The sequence below is a fragment of the Poecilia reticulata genome, chromosome 18 (assembly GCF_904066995.2).
Source record: "Poecilia reticulata chromosome 18, P_reticulata-male-v2, whole genome shotgun sequence".
Lineage (NCBI taxonomy): Eukaryota > Metazoa > Chordata > Actinopteri > Cyprinodontiformes > Poeciliidae > Poecilia > Poecilia reticulata.
Genome location: NC_088847.1, coordinates 22,851,277 through 22,867,587, shown reverse-complemented (window position 1 = coordinate 22,867,587; position 16,311 = coordinate 22,851,277). Strand labels below are relative to the sequence as shown.

Genomic DNA, 16,311 nt, shown 5'->3' with positions numbered 1-16,311 from the left:
AACTTTCATTTTCTATGTAAATTAAGTCGTTTGTTCCTGCAGTGAAGGACAGCGCCACCAAGTGGTGACCCTGTGTATAAGAATACAAATACAATAAAAAATATGTGTATCTTTTTATTTTTTTCTGGAATATTTTTAAGTAAAAATATTCCAGAATATTTTTACTTAATATTCTGGAATATTAAGTAAAAATATTCCAGAATAATATTTTTACTTAATAAAATATTATTCTGGAATAATAATACTCAAAATGTCTTTGAGTCAGTAAAGACTCAAAGACATTTTGAGTCTTTACTGGAAGACTCAAAATGAGTGAATGATTCCCAGTTTGTATTTATCTAACAGTGGGTAATGCCATGACCTCTGACCTTTATATATTTTATACTTTATGGTACAATAAAGACACAAGTGTGACCTCATACCATTTTTATTACCAAGACCTTCATTAAGGTTAAATCATTACCATAAATTTGTCAGAAAAATGGACAACATCAAGAAAAAAATGGAAATTATGTTTATTTTACTCAAACATAAATGTATAAAAAGTAAAATCAGAGAACTGAGCATTTTAAGCAGTTTTTGTTTTTCCAGAGCTGCATATCATAGAAAATTTTTTGAGTTTACTTTTTTTTTTTTGGCTCTAGTCGACTTTTTTATTTTGATAGTTAATTGACAGGAAAGTGGGTATTGAGAGAAGGTGAAGACATGCGGCAAAGGTCGCCAAGCCGGGAATCGAACCGGCGACGGCCGCGTCGAGGACTAAGGCCTCCATGTGTGGGTTGTGCTTAACCACTGCGCCACCACAGCACACTTATAAAATCTGATAATGTTGGACTGTTCAGACGTTTTTCACAAACTTTCAGATTTATCACTATGAATGTACAAATACTGGCCTTGCTTGGACAATGAAACAGATGGGGTGGCTCTGTCCACCTTCACTGGCAGATGGCGTCCACTTCAGGGTGAAGTTCCCCGATCCTGATGAACCCTTGACCACGTTGTACGGCCCGCTGTACAGGACTCCATCGATCCTTTATTGATTATAAGAACAGGTTCACTATGTGCTGTTTACACTGCAAAAACACAAAATCTTACCAAGTGTTTTTAGTCTAGTGCATGTATCTTATTACACTTTAAATTAATTTACCATCAAGAAATAGGAGCTTTTTTAAGGAAAAAATTCCTTAATATTCTTTATATTATAACAAGACAATTTCCCCACCTTGGACACCCCTGGCATAGCGTGTCATGAATGCTCAGGCTATTTAACAAAGGATTTCCTGTTACGGTGAGTAGTTAGCAGATTTAGCAGTGAGTACATGAGGATGATTGACAGCCCAACGCCCCTCCTCCTGGCTCTGATTGGTTGTTTCTGGTCGTTAGCGGTGCATAACAGTTACAAACTGCAGCTTTAAGCCAAATGTTACCAAACACAACCTGATTTAAATAAAGCAACTGCCCTATTTATCATACTTGGTTTTGTTTCCACTGTATTGTTCATGTGTTTTCCGGTTCCTTACCTAGACTGATTTGCCTCTGCTCTGATTTTGATCTCCAGAGTCTGATTGACGGGGCTGTAGAACCGAGCTCCATGTTCTGGGGTTGGAAACACAAATTTGGGCAGATAAACGCCGTCTGTGCAGGACAAAGCATTACCATCCACTGGAACACAGCAAGACAGAAACAGCATCAGTTCTATTAATGCACATCTGTTCGTGTGCAAATCATGTCTATGGCATAAATTATCCTGCAGAAACGAGTCTAGAAGATGAATCTTAATGTGATAGTAATGTATTACATCACATTACATCAGCACATTATTACAATTACTTATTCCAGTAATAACAAGTGAAACTCCTGTTTTAACTAAATTCGTTACACAACATGTTTAAAATGTTTGTTTCTTACTGTGATGTTTAAAGCTGATAAAAAATAAATCAGAATAAAAGAAGGAATTTTAATGCAGGATGGATAAACGGACGGATGGACGGACGGATGGACGGACGGACGGACGGACGGATGGATGGACAGATGGACGGACGGACGGACGGATGGACGGACGGTTAATCCAACATTTACTTTATCTTTGTTCATTTTAAACTTTAATTTTTAAAATTCCCAGCTGAGCTGCTGAACACAACCAGCACAACTAAACACCTGAAATTATTCCCTGTAATTTTGCTCCTTGTAGTTGTTACTATGGTAACCAGGTGATCAGTTGATCGTACCTAGAAAAGCAAACTGGATAGGAATCATGCTGATTGGAGTGTTGGTAGTTTTCACTTCCTTTGACCCGTTGGTGTGAGTCAGACTGATGGATTGTCGGGGAAAATCCTCCATCACCATCTGGACGGCGTACCAACCTTCATTACTGCTGGAAGTTGCTCTGAATGACAGGGTGCAGGTCTGCAAAAACACAGACAGATTAAAATAATCTGAAGAGAAGCTGCCAGATTAGCACACTGTCTTTCAATAAATCTTAGTACTCTAAGCTTTGGTGCAGAGTAACTAAAGATAAAAATGCTAAAAACACAGACGTAGTTCAAAGTTTAGTTTGGATTTTTGAAGAGGTTCTGTGACGTTACCATCAGTAATCGGTGGTAGAAAGAAATCACATCATCGAGGGTTTTTGGAAATGGAAGTTCATCCTCACATATAGAGAGAAGTAAACTTATCATATAACTATGAGACTTTATTTAAACAAAACCTTTTCATTGATCCACTTGTTTTCTGCCATTGTAATGTTAATTTTTTGTTAAGTGTTGATCATGTAGCATTTTGAACTGATTGTGTTGTAGGAATAAATCTCCATGTTACTCACAGGTGAGAGGCTGAGGACAGAGGGAGGCCTGCAGGGCGTCTCACACTCTGACGAGGAAAAGCTGGCATATCTGCATTTAACCTCGTCTCCATCGGGGTCAAAGGCCAACAGGCTAATATTTCTCTGACAGTTTGAAGGAACTCTGAGGGGGAAAAGATGCCTCCATTACTGTGGAACATGGCTGTGTTCATTTCTTGTCACATTGTTGATGTTTTCCTCTTTAATCTTAGACTTTTTAAAATTCCTCATTGGCTCCTATATGCTGGCGCATTTTGCCTCCTTTGTTCATATAGTTATTAATTGCCAGAGTAAAAACATATTTAGTAAGTAAATGTTTGGATTGTTGAACTGCTGTCCAGCTGTAAGAATTGATAATGAGTTACAACAATATTTAATTTCCCTCTGGGATCAATAAAGTATTTTGAATTTAAATTTGACGGATTAATTAAAAATTAAAAGTTCTTTACTGAAACTTCAGCTCACAATTGTTTCACAGTTAATGCCACAAGTCTTGCAAGATCATAAGAAAACTTAAAATTCAAGCAATTTTAAAAAACGCTACTCGAATTAAAAACATTTGATTTTAATCCTTATAACACACGAAATGTCCAACCTGCTGCCAACAGATAAACTCATCTGAATAAGGATCTCACTAATTATATCCAAGTGTATTATTATCTTTTCATGTAACTCATCGCTTGTGATCCAGATGGCAGCAGAATCACCTCAGAGCTGGAAAGATGGTGGTTTGTGGTGATGAGTTGGGTCTGTTGGTGTCGGACCGGGTCCTCAGTTCAACACCAGTCACTGCTCTCCAGTATCCAATATTATTAATATTATATAACCAGGTTGAACCGGCAAACCTGGATTGGACATGCAGAATGGAGACAGAAACTTCTCTTATAATTTCAAATCTGTCTCAATAGATAATTGAATTATCCAGTCAATGATGAAACATGCGATAAAGACAATTTGTAATGTTATAATTTACAAAAAAATGTTTGGTTTTGTTGAGCAAATAAAGCTTCTGACTCTTTAATCTCTCCTCATACTGAAGATTTAAACAAATATTATGATTAAAGCGAATATCAAATATTGGATTAAACATTGTAAACGTGGACTCACGCAAGCCGAAATGGAGAGTTGGTGGGAAGCCGTCGAGTTGTGATTTTTTCACTCTGACACCAAGAACCAGAGACTTCCTCAATCTTGGTATTTGAAAGAATTAAACTTTCACTACCACAGTTTCCAAATGTGCAGTCAAATGAATCATCTTGGCAAGAGACGAAGTTAAACTTAGCGCGAAGGATCACCTGTTGGTTTTTAAGAAGTGAGATCAAGTTTTAAGACACTTAAAAATGGAGGAATGTATAAATAATCTACTTACAGAGATGGATCCATCTGAGTTGGTTTCCATTGGGTAGTAAGTCACCATAGTACCACGAAAATGAGTGGATTGAGAATCACTGACCAGCAGCAGCAGCAGGACAGAGAGCAACATGTTGTCTGACCACAGGAGAACTGAGCTGCTGGAGGGTTTTCACTCCCACAGGATCAGCCTCTCCTCTCATCCTCCTCCCCTCCGTTTCTACTGACATCCTGGACGTTCAACACTCTGATGGTGCAGTTTTAACATGAATGTGAACCAAATATTCACATTTAACGTGATTAACATGCAAGGAAAAACAGAGTTAAAGAAACTGTTATTGAATAATCAAGAAATGCAGGAAGTTAAACTGAAGTCAGTTTGCAAATTTCCATTTAACTCTGAACTTCCTCTTTAAAAACATCAATGAGGCCTTATTCTTTATTCTAATGGCTCCATTTAATCTTCACGCTTTCCGCTTGGGTCCAGATCATTTAACTCACTGTTTTAACTTCATCATTGATTCCAGCAGCTGTTGAATTTTTTTGTTTGTTTTGTTTTGGTCTGAGTTTTTTTTTTGTATTATAACTCTAACTGTAACATCGAGCAGGAAAAAAAAATTTCCTGGCCATGCAGGTTGAAAATATGAATAATATTTGAATATTTATGACATGATATGAAAGAAGAGGTCTTTGTATTGCTGAGTCTGGTTATTTTCTGTTTATGTTTGAGAAATTCATCCAGCTTTAAATTACTTGTTTCTATCTATTGTACAAGTTTAAATAACCATGCGATACATTTTTACATAAAACTGAAAGGTAAACGAAAATACATTTTTAAATAAACCTATAAATTCATCAGTTTGTTTATATTTTTTCAAACACTGAAATTAATCGAGTTAGTTACCTGAACACAGGTAAATGATAATTAGATAACCGTTTTCCTCCAACTGCACCTGAGTTCTGACATTTTAGTAACTTTAAGGTTAAATATATTTGTTCTACATTTACATCTGAGTTATCAGGTATTATGCAAATATGTGGATGTGAGTTTTATCACACATGAAGCCGTTTCACAGGAAACCATAAAAACCCACAAACACCTTCTTGTGTTTGCCAGTGACTATTTCTGATGCATTTATTTTTGTCCTATTCAAAGTTTGCCTCTGCTCTGATGTTTATTTGCATCGTTGTTAGGAACAGCAAGCTGTTTATTATTCACTGCCATCTGTAGCCATGCTAACTAGCTTAGCATTACTAGCTGACTCCGTTAACAGGAAGAAGCAGAGAGCAATGGAGGGAAGAGGTGGAGCGGCGCGCACACAAGCTTGATTGACAGCATCAAGACCCGCCTCCGTGCTCTGATTGGTTGTTTCTCGTTAGCACCCGGAGAAAACGCAGGAGCTCGATTTTTTTCACAACTTACTTGTCTCATATTATACTTTAACGGGATGGCGACAGTTTCAACAAATAAGCAAAAGAAAAAATAAGTATAAAGGTTAAATACTGCACATTTGATTATATTAATCATTCTGATTATTTACATGTGGTTATGAAAACAAGTAGAGGAAATTATTTCTCAAGTCAGTGGTACTTCAAAGTAATGTTACCCAGGTAAAAATGAATAGTGCGGTGTAGTAAAAAATACTCATATAAGTACATTTTGTCCAAGTTACTGAAGTGAAGGTAACTGTGCAAAAGTGATTAGTTGCTACCCGCTTCTGTCTCTCCTTTAGTGTTTGAGAAACTATCATAAACTTTAAGGGAAATAAAACAGGATAAACAAACAGGTTCATGTATTTGCAGTATTAATATAAACATTTAAAAAGTATTTTTGCTCCATTGAAATGTTTCTGGAAGGTCAAAGTGGTGAATGATGACGTCTTGTCACAAGTTACAACTGTAAGGAGCCACATAAGCCATTTTTAGGTTTACTGCCACCTGCTGGCAAACCTGTGAAAGTGCATAACAGATAACTTATTTCCATTTTCTTTATTTTTTTCTTGTTAAAAAGAAAAACAAACAAATAAAGAAGGAAAATCTAAACTAATGATGCTGTACAGAAAGCAGATAAAAACTCTGTCGGTTAGTGGTTCTGTAATCAAATCACAAAGAGTCAAAGGTTGAAATAATTTTACAAAAATTGCAGAGAAATTCAGTAACAATTATCAAAGCAAATGCCAAATGAAGTCAAGTTAACTGTGTTCTTGGTGAAGAGAATTATGCACTGAAGGCAACACGCGTTTTTATCATGCCTTAAATTTATTCTAAATTAGACAAAAATGTTAAATTCAACAAATATCACATCTACAGCTAAGAAAATAATAAATAAAATCAAGATGAAATTATATAGATTCGTAATGTTATCACTTTATTCTCGCAACGCTATAACTTTGTCATACATTAGTTTTTTTTATCCTCGTAATTTTATGTCATAATTTTGCTTTATTTTTTTTTATTAACATGGTTCTCACACTCCTTTGTACAAAATGAAAACACATGTAAACATTTCTACAAACAAGTTCAGCAAAAAACCTAATTATATTTCCTACAGGTATTAAAAAATGAGAAGCACTTTCTACCTTTAAACACAATAAACGACATAAAATGTTTCTTTACAAAGACCCAAGAACCTGACATTAAGAAATGACTTTAAAATGTGAGAACATTTGAGGGGAAAAAATCAACAGCAGATTGTGAAAGTCGATGAAAAGATGTACGATTCTCATAGATTACAGTTAAAATATATTAAACTGTAAATGTATTGTTTGAAGCCACTGAAGTTAAAGCTTAACGTCAATAACAGGTTGTGACATCATGTCCAGATAAAGTGGCTCCGTGTCCAGCGCGTTTCCATAAAAATGGCTCATTCTCAAAGCTGGCCACCAGGGGGCGCCTACTGTGCTGTTACCACTGGCCCGTCGCTCAGCAGGCGCACAGTTATGAATGGCGGAAAGCCGCGGTTCGTTATCAGTTCTTCTTTAATCTGGAAAAGGAAATGAAGTTTTTAGTTAGGGTGCAATCATAACTGGACCAAAAATAAAATATGTCAAGAATCTGGGTTAATCCACTGGATAAGAGTACAAAACAGTGGAGTGGATTTAAAATAAACAAATACATTTTAATTAATCTGCTACTTATTGACATTATTTTCAACATAAATACTGACTGAATTTTGGATGGCATCTTTATTGTCCTTTATTGAGAGCGTGGTAGAGATCTTCATCCTTAGAACATGAATATAAATCGGTGATTCTGTGAATAAAGCAGCAGAATCACAATCAGGTCACAAAACAATGAATAAATAAATGTAAACAAGAGGAAAATTAGAAAATTAGACTTACTTGTAACATTCACAACAACACATCGAAGCGCAGACTGATAAACAGCAGTGCTGACACTGTGGAGGTAGATTTTTAAACAATTACTTTTTTCAAATATTTAGTTTTGAACCAAACATTTAGTTTGAAAACTAAACAGTAAGTTCATCATCCCGTCCATATGACATCATCTACATGATTATCCCTAGTGGGGTCACAAGGGGTGCTGGTGCCGATTTCCAGCGGTATAAATATCAAGTTTGCAAACTAAATATTTAGCTTCATAGCTAAATATTACCTAGAAAATTAAATATTAAATATTTAATTTCGCTATGAATATTTAATTTGAAAGCTAAATATATATTTTGTAAACTAAATATTTAGCTTGTGAATTAAACATTTTTGTTTGAATCTGATGAAAACCCAGTTTTTTCTGTTTGACAAACCAAATATACCACAATATCGCTGTTAATTATTTACTGTGCAACTTTAAAAACAGCCCCTCATAGAAATAATACACAAATAAACTTAACTTGACATTAAGCAAAAATGTTCTTCAAAAGCCTGCACAGCTACAATTTTCAGTGTGAAATTATGTTTTATGCTTCTGCAGTAAATCACATTTTTATCCATCATTACCAGCAGTGAACACAGCAGTTCTTTGACGCTTTTAGTATATTTCAGTATTTCATCTGTACATTTTATAGAGTATTTTCCAGACTATAGAGCGCACCTTACTATAAGCCGCACCCACAAAGTAAAAAAAAACAAACACTGGAAATGTACATATATAAGCCGCTGGTATCTCCACCGCTCTCGGTTTTCCACAAAGACACAGTAGAGGACTGTGTCCTTAATTAATCTGCTATTAAGGACGCAGCCCTCCGTCTCCAACGCCGAACCATAGACTCGTTCACGCTGAGCTTTCATGCAGCGGATATCGAACTGTACTGCCAGATAGATAGTCATCAACTTAAAAGCTGCATCATATAAATTTGAAAACATTTCTCCGTCATACCTGCTGCTAGCATACGGAAGAGTAGGGGCCACTGGAAAATAAAAATCTGACTTTAATCTCTGAGATTGAAGTCAGATTTGTTTTTTTCCAGTGGCCCTAATCCTCTTCCGTATTAGCATGTGTTTGTTCAAACTGAAAATCAGCATTTTCTTCTCTGACTTCCAATTTTGACCTTCAATGATTCACTTCCTGCTAAAGAGCCCCCTGGTGGTTAAAGAAAAATCCACAGAAAAGCCACACCAGGCTATAAGCCGCATGGTTCAAAGCTTAGGAAAAAAGTAGCGGCTTATAGTCCGAACATTGGTGCTATAAAATACTGACTTTGCCTGGACAACAAAGCAGATGGGGTGGCTCTGTCCTTCATCGCTTGCAGATGGTTTCCATGTCAGAGTGAAACTTCCTGATCCTGATGAAGTCTTGACCACGTTGTTGGGCCCGCTGAACAGCAGCTCAGTGATCCTTTATCAATTATAAAATATACAGAAGTGTTTCAAATGGTACCTACAAATAGACCAGCTGTTTCTTGAACATTTTAATGTTTTTTTATCTATATTTTCATTGAAAAAGTGAAGCAGTTCCATTAGACTGTCCTTACATTCAAGAAAACTAAGACTATCCGAACAGAAATTGTTTTTTTAAAGTTTATTTCACATGATGTCTATAAATCTTTTCCCCGGGACAAAAGATTCGGTCCAATTCCAGCTTGAGTCAAATGTAACCAAACACAACCTGATTCAAATAAAGGAACGTATGCATGCACCACCTTTTGTTTTCTTTCTACTGAATATATTTTCCATGTGTTTTGCATCTCCTTACACAGAATTAGTCGCCTCTGCTTGTACGCTTATCCCCACGGACTGATTGGAAAAAATGGGAAGCTGAGCTCCGTGTTCTGGAGTTGGACTCACAAATCTCGGCCGATAATATCCTTCTGTGCAGGAAGATACTGCGGGATCCACTGGAAAACATCAGCAGAGAAACGACGTCTGAAAATGTAAATGCTATTCTGTTTAGAAGCTGAAACTAAAACTGAGCACACTGGAATTACAGAAATAAATTCACTTAACGAAAGCACGGCAATTACAGAAAAGCTCACGTTTTTGACTTTTAAAAGAAAAAAACTGCAGTGGAAATCTAATCTAATCACACAAGTCATGTGATCAACAACAGGAAACGACGAACAAGACGACAGGAAGTGGTAAACTAACTTATTTACGTGTGATTTTAATTGCGTTTCTTATTTACTGGAAATATCGCATCTGCAAATTCCTGGCAGTTTTCCAACATTAGTGGAATATTGAAAAAGTTTTCCAGACATTTGTAACGGAAACGCAGCTTGTGATTGGTGGATGTTGAAGCTCCAACTCCAATCAGTCAATCAATCAGTTTTGTTTTCTTTAGCTTTAGGACATAATTAACACCTAAAAACCTAACATAAATCAATCTAATGTCCATTTTGCTCTTCATGGTTGTTACTATGGTAACCAGGTGATCAGATGACTGTACCTTGAAAGGGGAACTGGATCGGTATGTTGCTGATGGCATCGCTGGTAGTTTTTACGACCTGTGACCCGTTGTACTGAGTCAGAGTGATGGATTGTCGGGGAAAATCCTCCATCACCATCTGGACGACGTACCAGCCTTCATTACTGCTGGACGTTGCCTTGAATGACAGGATGCAGGTCTGCAAAAAAACAGAAGAACCACAACGTTAAACCAAGGTGTCAGATTAGTAACTTGGATTATGCATTCAAATAACTCAAACTGATTTCTCATTAGACATTTTTGTCTTTTATTTTTACTCAGAGTTAGCTGTTAACATAAGCATTGTATCCCACTGATATCTACAATTTAGCGACTAAATAGTTATCTTCTATTTTCGCAATTTACCGTATATTATAAGAGTTAGTTGCCAGGAAATACCTAATTTTAAAATCTGCCACAATTTCAACAGGTTGGAAATTGAGTGAAACTGAAACCACTTTCATGTCCTGTTTATGTCTTTTAATTAGAACTACATCCATAAGAAAATGGAAAAGTGTGGTGTTTTATTAGAGACTCTTTTACTGTTCCAGTAATGCCGGAATTAATCGTAAATAATAAAGACTTTGCGGTATTCTGATGTAGTATTTGTTAGTTGTGTTACCACCCCCACGCCACTAGAGGCAGTAGCAGACCTGAGAAGACGCAGTTAAGGACCAGATTTAGAAGTACACAGAAAACCACAGAACTCTGAGCTGCGCTGAAGTAAATAAAAGAGAAAAGTTCAAGTACATCCTGAGAGATGAACTCCTTACTAAAGATGAAGATATATCCCCGATTTCAAAAGACAATAAATAAAAACGAGAGACCGCGGATAATATAGGAAACAGTGCCCCCTTCATTTTCGGAGTGTAATGGTCCCATTTCCAAATAAGATATGAGACTGGCAGTGGTCCCGTCTCTTTCTGTTTGCTGCAGCGAGGTGTACTTGGAAAAAAGTGTTTCCATTCAGCGTATTTTTTTCCATAATTCCAATTTGCGCAATTTTAAAATCAATCTCAAGAAGGGATAGAGGAGATGTTTAGGATATGAGCGCTAACTGGGAAGTCTGCCCTCAAGATAAAATAACCAAACAGGAAATCCATTGTTAGAAAAACGGATTTTTCTAACATGAAATTAGCTCTTGTTACTTACAGAAGTGAGGCTGAGGACAGGTGGAGGTGTGCAGGGCGACGCACATTCTGCTAAAGAAAGGCTAGAATATCTGCACTGAACCTGGTCTCCGTCGGGGTCAAAGGCCAACAGGGGAATATTTACTGCACAGTTTGATGGAACCCTGATGGAACAAAAACATAAAGACATTAATCAATGTAAACATGTCTGCTTTTATTTGCTGTCATCATATCAAAGTAATGATGAAGATCTGATGCAGTCCGTCCATTTTTAAATTCTCTGATCAAACAGAACCCACTGTAAACTATAAACAGAAAAAATACAAAAACAAAATAAATTAATTCTTTTTCTCAAATAAAGTTAGCGCAAAACATTATCATTGGAGATTTAAATATCTTTTCAGGTAGAGTAGAAAAACTACATTACAAAAATAAAGTTAGCTTCAGATTCCCTCTCAGCAAGCCAGAATCAATACTTATACCAACTTAGTTTCAATATTATCAATATTTGGATCAATCCAATCACTCCTATTGCAGATTGAATTGTAAACAGCCACAAAAAAGAAAAAACATATTAAATTAACTTTACTCTGATAAGTCTAAATTGTCGCTCTTTTAATTGGCGTAAGGAGGTTCTGGGTTCAAATCCCTAAAACCTTAACACACTTATTTCACAAGTATGTTTTAATTCTAGACATATTTTAAAGGATTTAACTCAAATATGTTCAAGTTAAATCCATTAAGTCCTCCTAAAAAAATGTTCTAAAACTTAAACAATTTGTGTTTTGTAAGAAAACAAGAAAACGTTAACTTTGCTTTTTGTAACATTTTTTGTCCCGTCACAAATTCCTCTGACAAATTAACACAAATAAGTAAAAGAATTACAGCTGAATTTATTATTTTTCATTTATTGAAATGAGTAGAGCATTTCAGATTTCAACTAATGATAAGTAATTACACAGCTTCTCATAATTTGCTACTATTTAGAAGAAGAACTGATTTAGAAACCAGCAGAATGACCTCAGTGCGGGAATCACGGTGGTTTGTGGTGATGAGTTTGGTTTGTTGGTGTCGGATCGCTGCCTCAGCTCAACGTCGGCCACTGCTCTCCAGTCTACAATCCCATTTAAATTAGTAAACCAATTGGTGCTGGACAACCTGTAACCAAAGTTCATTATTGGTTTTAACAGAACATTTGTTCAACTTTATCTCTGGGTCAATAAAGATTTGGTATTTAGTTGAGCTAATAAAGCTTCTGAGTTTCTAATCTCTCTTCATATTGATGATTTAAACCAGGGGGTGAAAACTTTTGCCAAGTGGGCCAAAGTTGTAGGCTCCAAAAATCAAAAGTATCTTGATATTTATTGTAGATCCAAAACTTGACAGCGGTTTTTATGACGGTTTACCAGGGCCGTTGTAGGCTGAATAAAATTAGTGTATTTTCACCAAAAACTCATTAATTTTGTGTTTAATCTCAGAAAAATTCTAGAAAAATTTTCAGAACAACATTTTTAATTTGAAATTCAGACATAACCAAGTATTTTGTAAAACAAAAACGTCTGATATTAATCAAAAAATTATTTTTTTTAGAAAATTTTAACATCGAGTGTTTTGCATAAAGTTTCTATTCACTACTTTAATTTTGCACGTTTTCTGTATTAAAAGAAATACATTTAGTTTTCGGTTTCTTTTGGGTTTGACTGAATACATTTATTCTCAGTAATAAGAACAGAATCTGGATCAATTTGTTTCAAAATGCCTGCTATATTTAGCCAAGTGTAAGAAAGAGAAAAAGCTGATTTGGGTGCAGTAAAGTCGTATTTTCAGTCAAAGTCTCTGTATAAAGTTACCTTTTGTTTAACTTGGTTATAAACAGATGAAAACTTTGTGTTGTACTTTGTAAGAAAATCATGTTGGTAACCATTTTTACCCTGATTACAAATAAAAAATCTCCATCTGGCCAAATTTGCATAATTTTTGAATTGCAGCAGCACAAAATCAGTGCAATGGCCACAAATGGCCCCTGGACCTCATTTTGGACACCCCTGATCTAAACAGCTAAACAATAATTTAAACATTGTAAACGTGGACTCACACAAGCTGCAATGGAGAGTTGTTGGGAAGCCGCCGAGTTGTGATTTTTTCACTCTGACACCAAGAACCAGTGACTTGCTCAATCTTGGTATTTACAAGAATCGTACTTTCATTACCACAGTTTCCAGTACAAGCATAAGTACCATCACTGCAGGCCTGGTGGTTAAACTTAAAGCGAAGGATCACCTGTTGGTTTTTAAGAAGTGAGATTTAAAACACTTAAAAATGGAGGAATGTATAAATAATCTACTTACAGAGATGGATCCATCTGAGTTGGTTTCCGTTGGATAGTAAGTCACCATAGTACCACGAAAATGAGTGGATTGAGCATCGCTGAGCAGCAGCAGCAGCAGCAGCACAGAGAGCAACATGTTGCAGCAACCTGACCACAGGAGAACTGAGCTGCTGGAGGGTTTTCACTCCCACAGGAACAGCCTCTCCTCTCATCCTCCTCCCCTCCGTTTCTACTGACATCCTGGACGTTCAACACTCTGAAGGTGGCGTTTTAACATGAATGTGAACCAAATATTCACATTTAATGTGATTAACATGTAAGAAAAATGGGGAGGACAAAAAGGTCTTATTTTTAAGCCTGTTAAATATTTGGGTTTTTTGTGATTTTTCTATCGGAGAAATTTGACAACTTTAAAATGACAAACGTTCATAATCATAACAATAACAATCTTTATTGTTCACAAATATGTGGAAATTTGCCTTTGGTTAAAAACACGATACATAATAAAAGAGGGATTTTCAATCCAGCAACAAACGTAAATTTATGTCTGAATAACAATTTAGTAACATTAATGTTTCTGGGATAAATACAAAAACCGACACAATCAGAATATTAATAACCATTACACAACATTTAGTGATCATGTTTTGGAAAATGTTACATTTATCTAAAGAAACAGATTAAACAAACATAAAATCTGACAAATACATTTAATTGACCAGGATGTATGTTATAACACACTTTGTTTGAATATTTAACTAACCAAATAAATGCAAACAAACAATGCAAATGTTGGACATTGTATGACGAGACAAAACCTGCAACATGTAGGAAAAACGAGAGTTAAAAATGAAACTTGAACAAAAGTATGTCAGATTCAGCAGCTTTTATTATTCCAGAGGCTTCAATAACGATGTGATAGATTTTTATATAAACTGCTGTGCACATTGAAAATAAAGGAACAATTAATCCAATTGGACAATTAAAAAAAAATAAAATAAACCCCCAATTGTATCTTTCACTCACTGTTTTCATTAAGACTGATTAAGTTTGGTAACTTTTTTGATTTCATACAAAAATCTCACATAAAACTTCCAGATAAGAATCAGAGAAAAGATTTTCTGACTGAAATGACAGATTTCACCCGTCAACCAGCAGCTGGGTGTTGATACGTCAGCAGCTTCAGAGCTTTGTGAAACCGTCATCACTGCTTTTACACCACGTCTGCATGTCGGAGGAGTCAAATGTTTCATGCAAATTTAAGTTTGGTTCCCGTCATTCATTTACACAACTCTGTGAAAAAGTGTTGACAAGAATATGGACTTTAACACAGGATGTTAGTATGAAGGTTTTCTCAGAAAACCTGCAAATTCCTCCATCAATTAACTTTGTTCTGTTTTGCTTCCATTTAATTCATTTTAAACGTGTTTTTATGCTCATCTATTCAAACTGATTTGCATCGGCTCGGATGTTGATTTGCATTGAGCTGCACTGAGGTCAGAGGCAAATCAAAACTGGCCTGAAATAAATATTAAATTATTCATCTTTTCTGGGTTTTTATTAACAAAAATATTTGGTAAGAAGTTTACTCAAGTAGAGTAATTTTTTAAATATTAAATTATTAGTAATTTAATATCTAAAATTACATCATTCGACAAAATATAGTCAAGTGGAAATGTTTGTATTTTAAAGACCAAAATGATATATAATGATGATTTATATGAGTAACAAAAAATAAAATCAAGCAAAAGAAAAAATTTTCCAAATTGGTTTCTTTCAATAAAAAACTTCAAAAGCTTCAACATAAACTGCAGGTGTGTGTCTGTCTGGTGAATTTTTAGTTAAAACATGTTTGTTTTTCATTCAGTGGGTAGAAAATCCAGAAATTTTACTCAAGCAAGAGTAGAAATACTTCATAATAATATTATTAAAGTAAAAATACTCCTAAAAGTAAATATTTTCAAAGACGTTACTCAAGCATATGTAATTACTACGGATGGGAATTAAGAACCACCAGATAAGGTCAAACTCCGGGCCTCAGCTTCCTTAAAGTTTGCTCTATATGATCATTTGTTGTTGTTTTTTTAACCAAATTGTGGTTGTGTAGACCAGACAGACTTTCTATGGAAATCACCCTCACAGCTGCTGATTTCCATGTTAGAGATGAGCTCTGCTGTCTTGAGTTTCCACAGGAAACATGGCAGGCGGCATGAAGGACGGAGTCGCTTGATCCCCTGCAATCTGTTCAAACAAATTAGGGCGTTTTCACACCCGATGGTCACGTTGACACAGTTGGATTTGAGACCGAAGTTGCAACATTTGTTGCATTTTCAGTTGGTTTGCAGGGCTGGGAGAACAACATGCAGCCAAAACGAGGCGTCAGGTCTCAGCTGCTGCAGGATTTCTTCCTGCTCTGCTGGACTCGTGCTTTTGAGTTACCAACAAACTGTGTCATGATCCACACGTCTGTTTTTTTTTTGGTCATTTCCAGGTTTAATATGCCATAGTCTGCTAACTCTCTGTTGCAGGGGCGGAGCTATAGGGGGATCTGGGGGGGGCGGCTGCCCCCCGAACCGGGCTGGATGGGGGCCTGGGTCTGGAGGTGCCAGGGAGGGAGGAATGGTTTCAAGTCGCTTAAATGTCTGATTATAGACGGAAAAAGTGTGCCCTCACCTGTTGAAAAAGGTGTATTTAATGTTAAAGTCAACAGTTTCAGTTTCGTTCTCTCCCACCCCCCTCAACAGTTTCCAGCAGCTGATGCACGTAAGGGGCCCGGTGATTTGTTAGGGGCCCGGTAATTGGTC

The 16,311-nt window shown here is 36.1% G+C and overlaps 2 protein-coding genes across 2 annotated transcripts; both read right to left on the bottom strand.

Annotated features, from left to right (window-relative positions):
- Positions 1-295: 295 nt before the first annotated feature.
- Positions 296-4,641, bottom strand: LOC108167175 (uncharacterized). The gene is made up of 7 exons (XM_081599721.1): positions 4,209-4,641; positions 3,947-4,134; positions 3,547-3,684; positions 2,822-2,963; positions 2,229-2,406; positions 1,521-1,662; positions 296-1,031 (listed from the first exon to the last, which is right to left on the bottom strand). Exons 1-7 carry the CDS (start codon positions 4,320-4,322, stop codon positions 872-874), a joined length of 1,062 nt encoding a protein of 353 aa, XP_081455847.1. The 5' UTR covers positions 4,323-4,641; the 3' UTR covers positions 296-871.
- A 1,616-nt stretch (positions 4,642-6,257) lies between these two features.
- LOC103480622 (uncharacterized) lies at positions 6,258-15,108 on the bottom strand. Its single transcript, XM_081599903.1, has 9 exons — positions 13,274-15,108; positions 12,199-12,336; positions 11,201-11,342; positions 10,031-10,208; positions 9,341-9,482; positions 8,846-8,983; positions 7,531-7,586; positions 7,356-7,441; positions 6,258-7,172 (listed from the first exon to the last, which is right to left on the bottom strand). Exons 4-9 carry the CDS (start codon positions 10,146-10,148, stop codon positions 7,083-7,085), a joined length of 630 nt encoding a protein of 209 aa, XP_081456029.1. The 5' UTR covers positions 10,149-10,208; positions 11,201-11,342; positions 12,199-12,336; positions 13,274-15,108; the 3' UTR covers positions 6,258-7,082.
- Positions 15,109-16,311: the final 1,203 nt, after the last annotated feature.

Excerpts from the sequence above, each read along its gene's own strand:
- LOC108167175 (XM_081599721.1), bottom strand. The coding sequence starts at position 4,322 with ATGTTGCTCTCTGTCCTGCTGCTGCTGCTGGTCAGTGATTCTCAATCC. Across the intron at positions 4,135-4,208 it reads ACTCAGATGGATCCATCTCT|GTGATCCTTCGCGCTAAGTT; the intron begins GTAAGTAGATTA and ends AAAAACCAACAG. Across the intron at positions 3,685-3,946 it reads AACTCTCCATTTCGGCTTGC|GTTTGCCGGTTCAACCTGGT; the intron begins GTGAGTCCACGT and ends TGTCCAATCCAG.
- LOC103480622 (XM_081599903.1), bottom strand. The coding sequence starts at position 10,148 with ATGGTGATGGAGGATTTTCCCCGACAATCCATCACTCTGACTCAGTAC. Across the intron at positions 9,483-10,030 it reads GATCCAGTTCCCCTTTCAAG|TGGATCCCGCAGTATCTTCC; the intron begins GTACAGTCATCT and ends GATGTTTTCCAG. Across the intron at positions 7,173-7,355 it reads AAGATGCCATCCAAAATTCA|ATTAAAGAAGAACTGATAAC; the intron begins GTCAGTATTTAT and ends TTCCTTTTCCAG.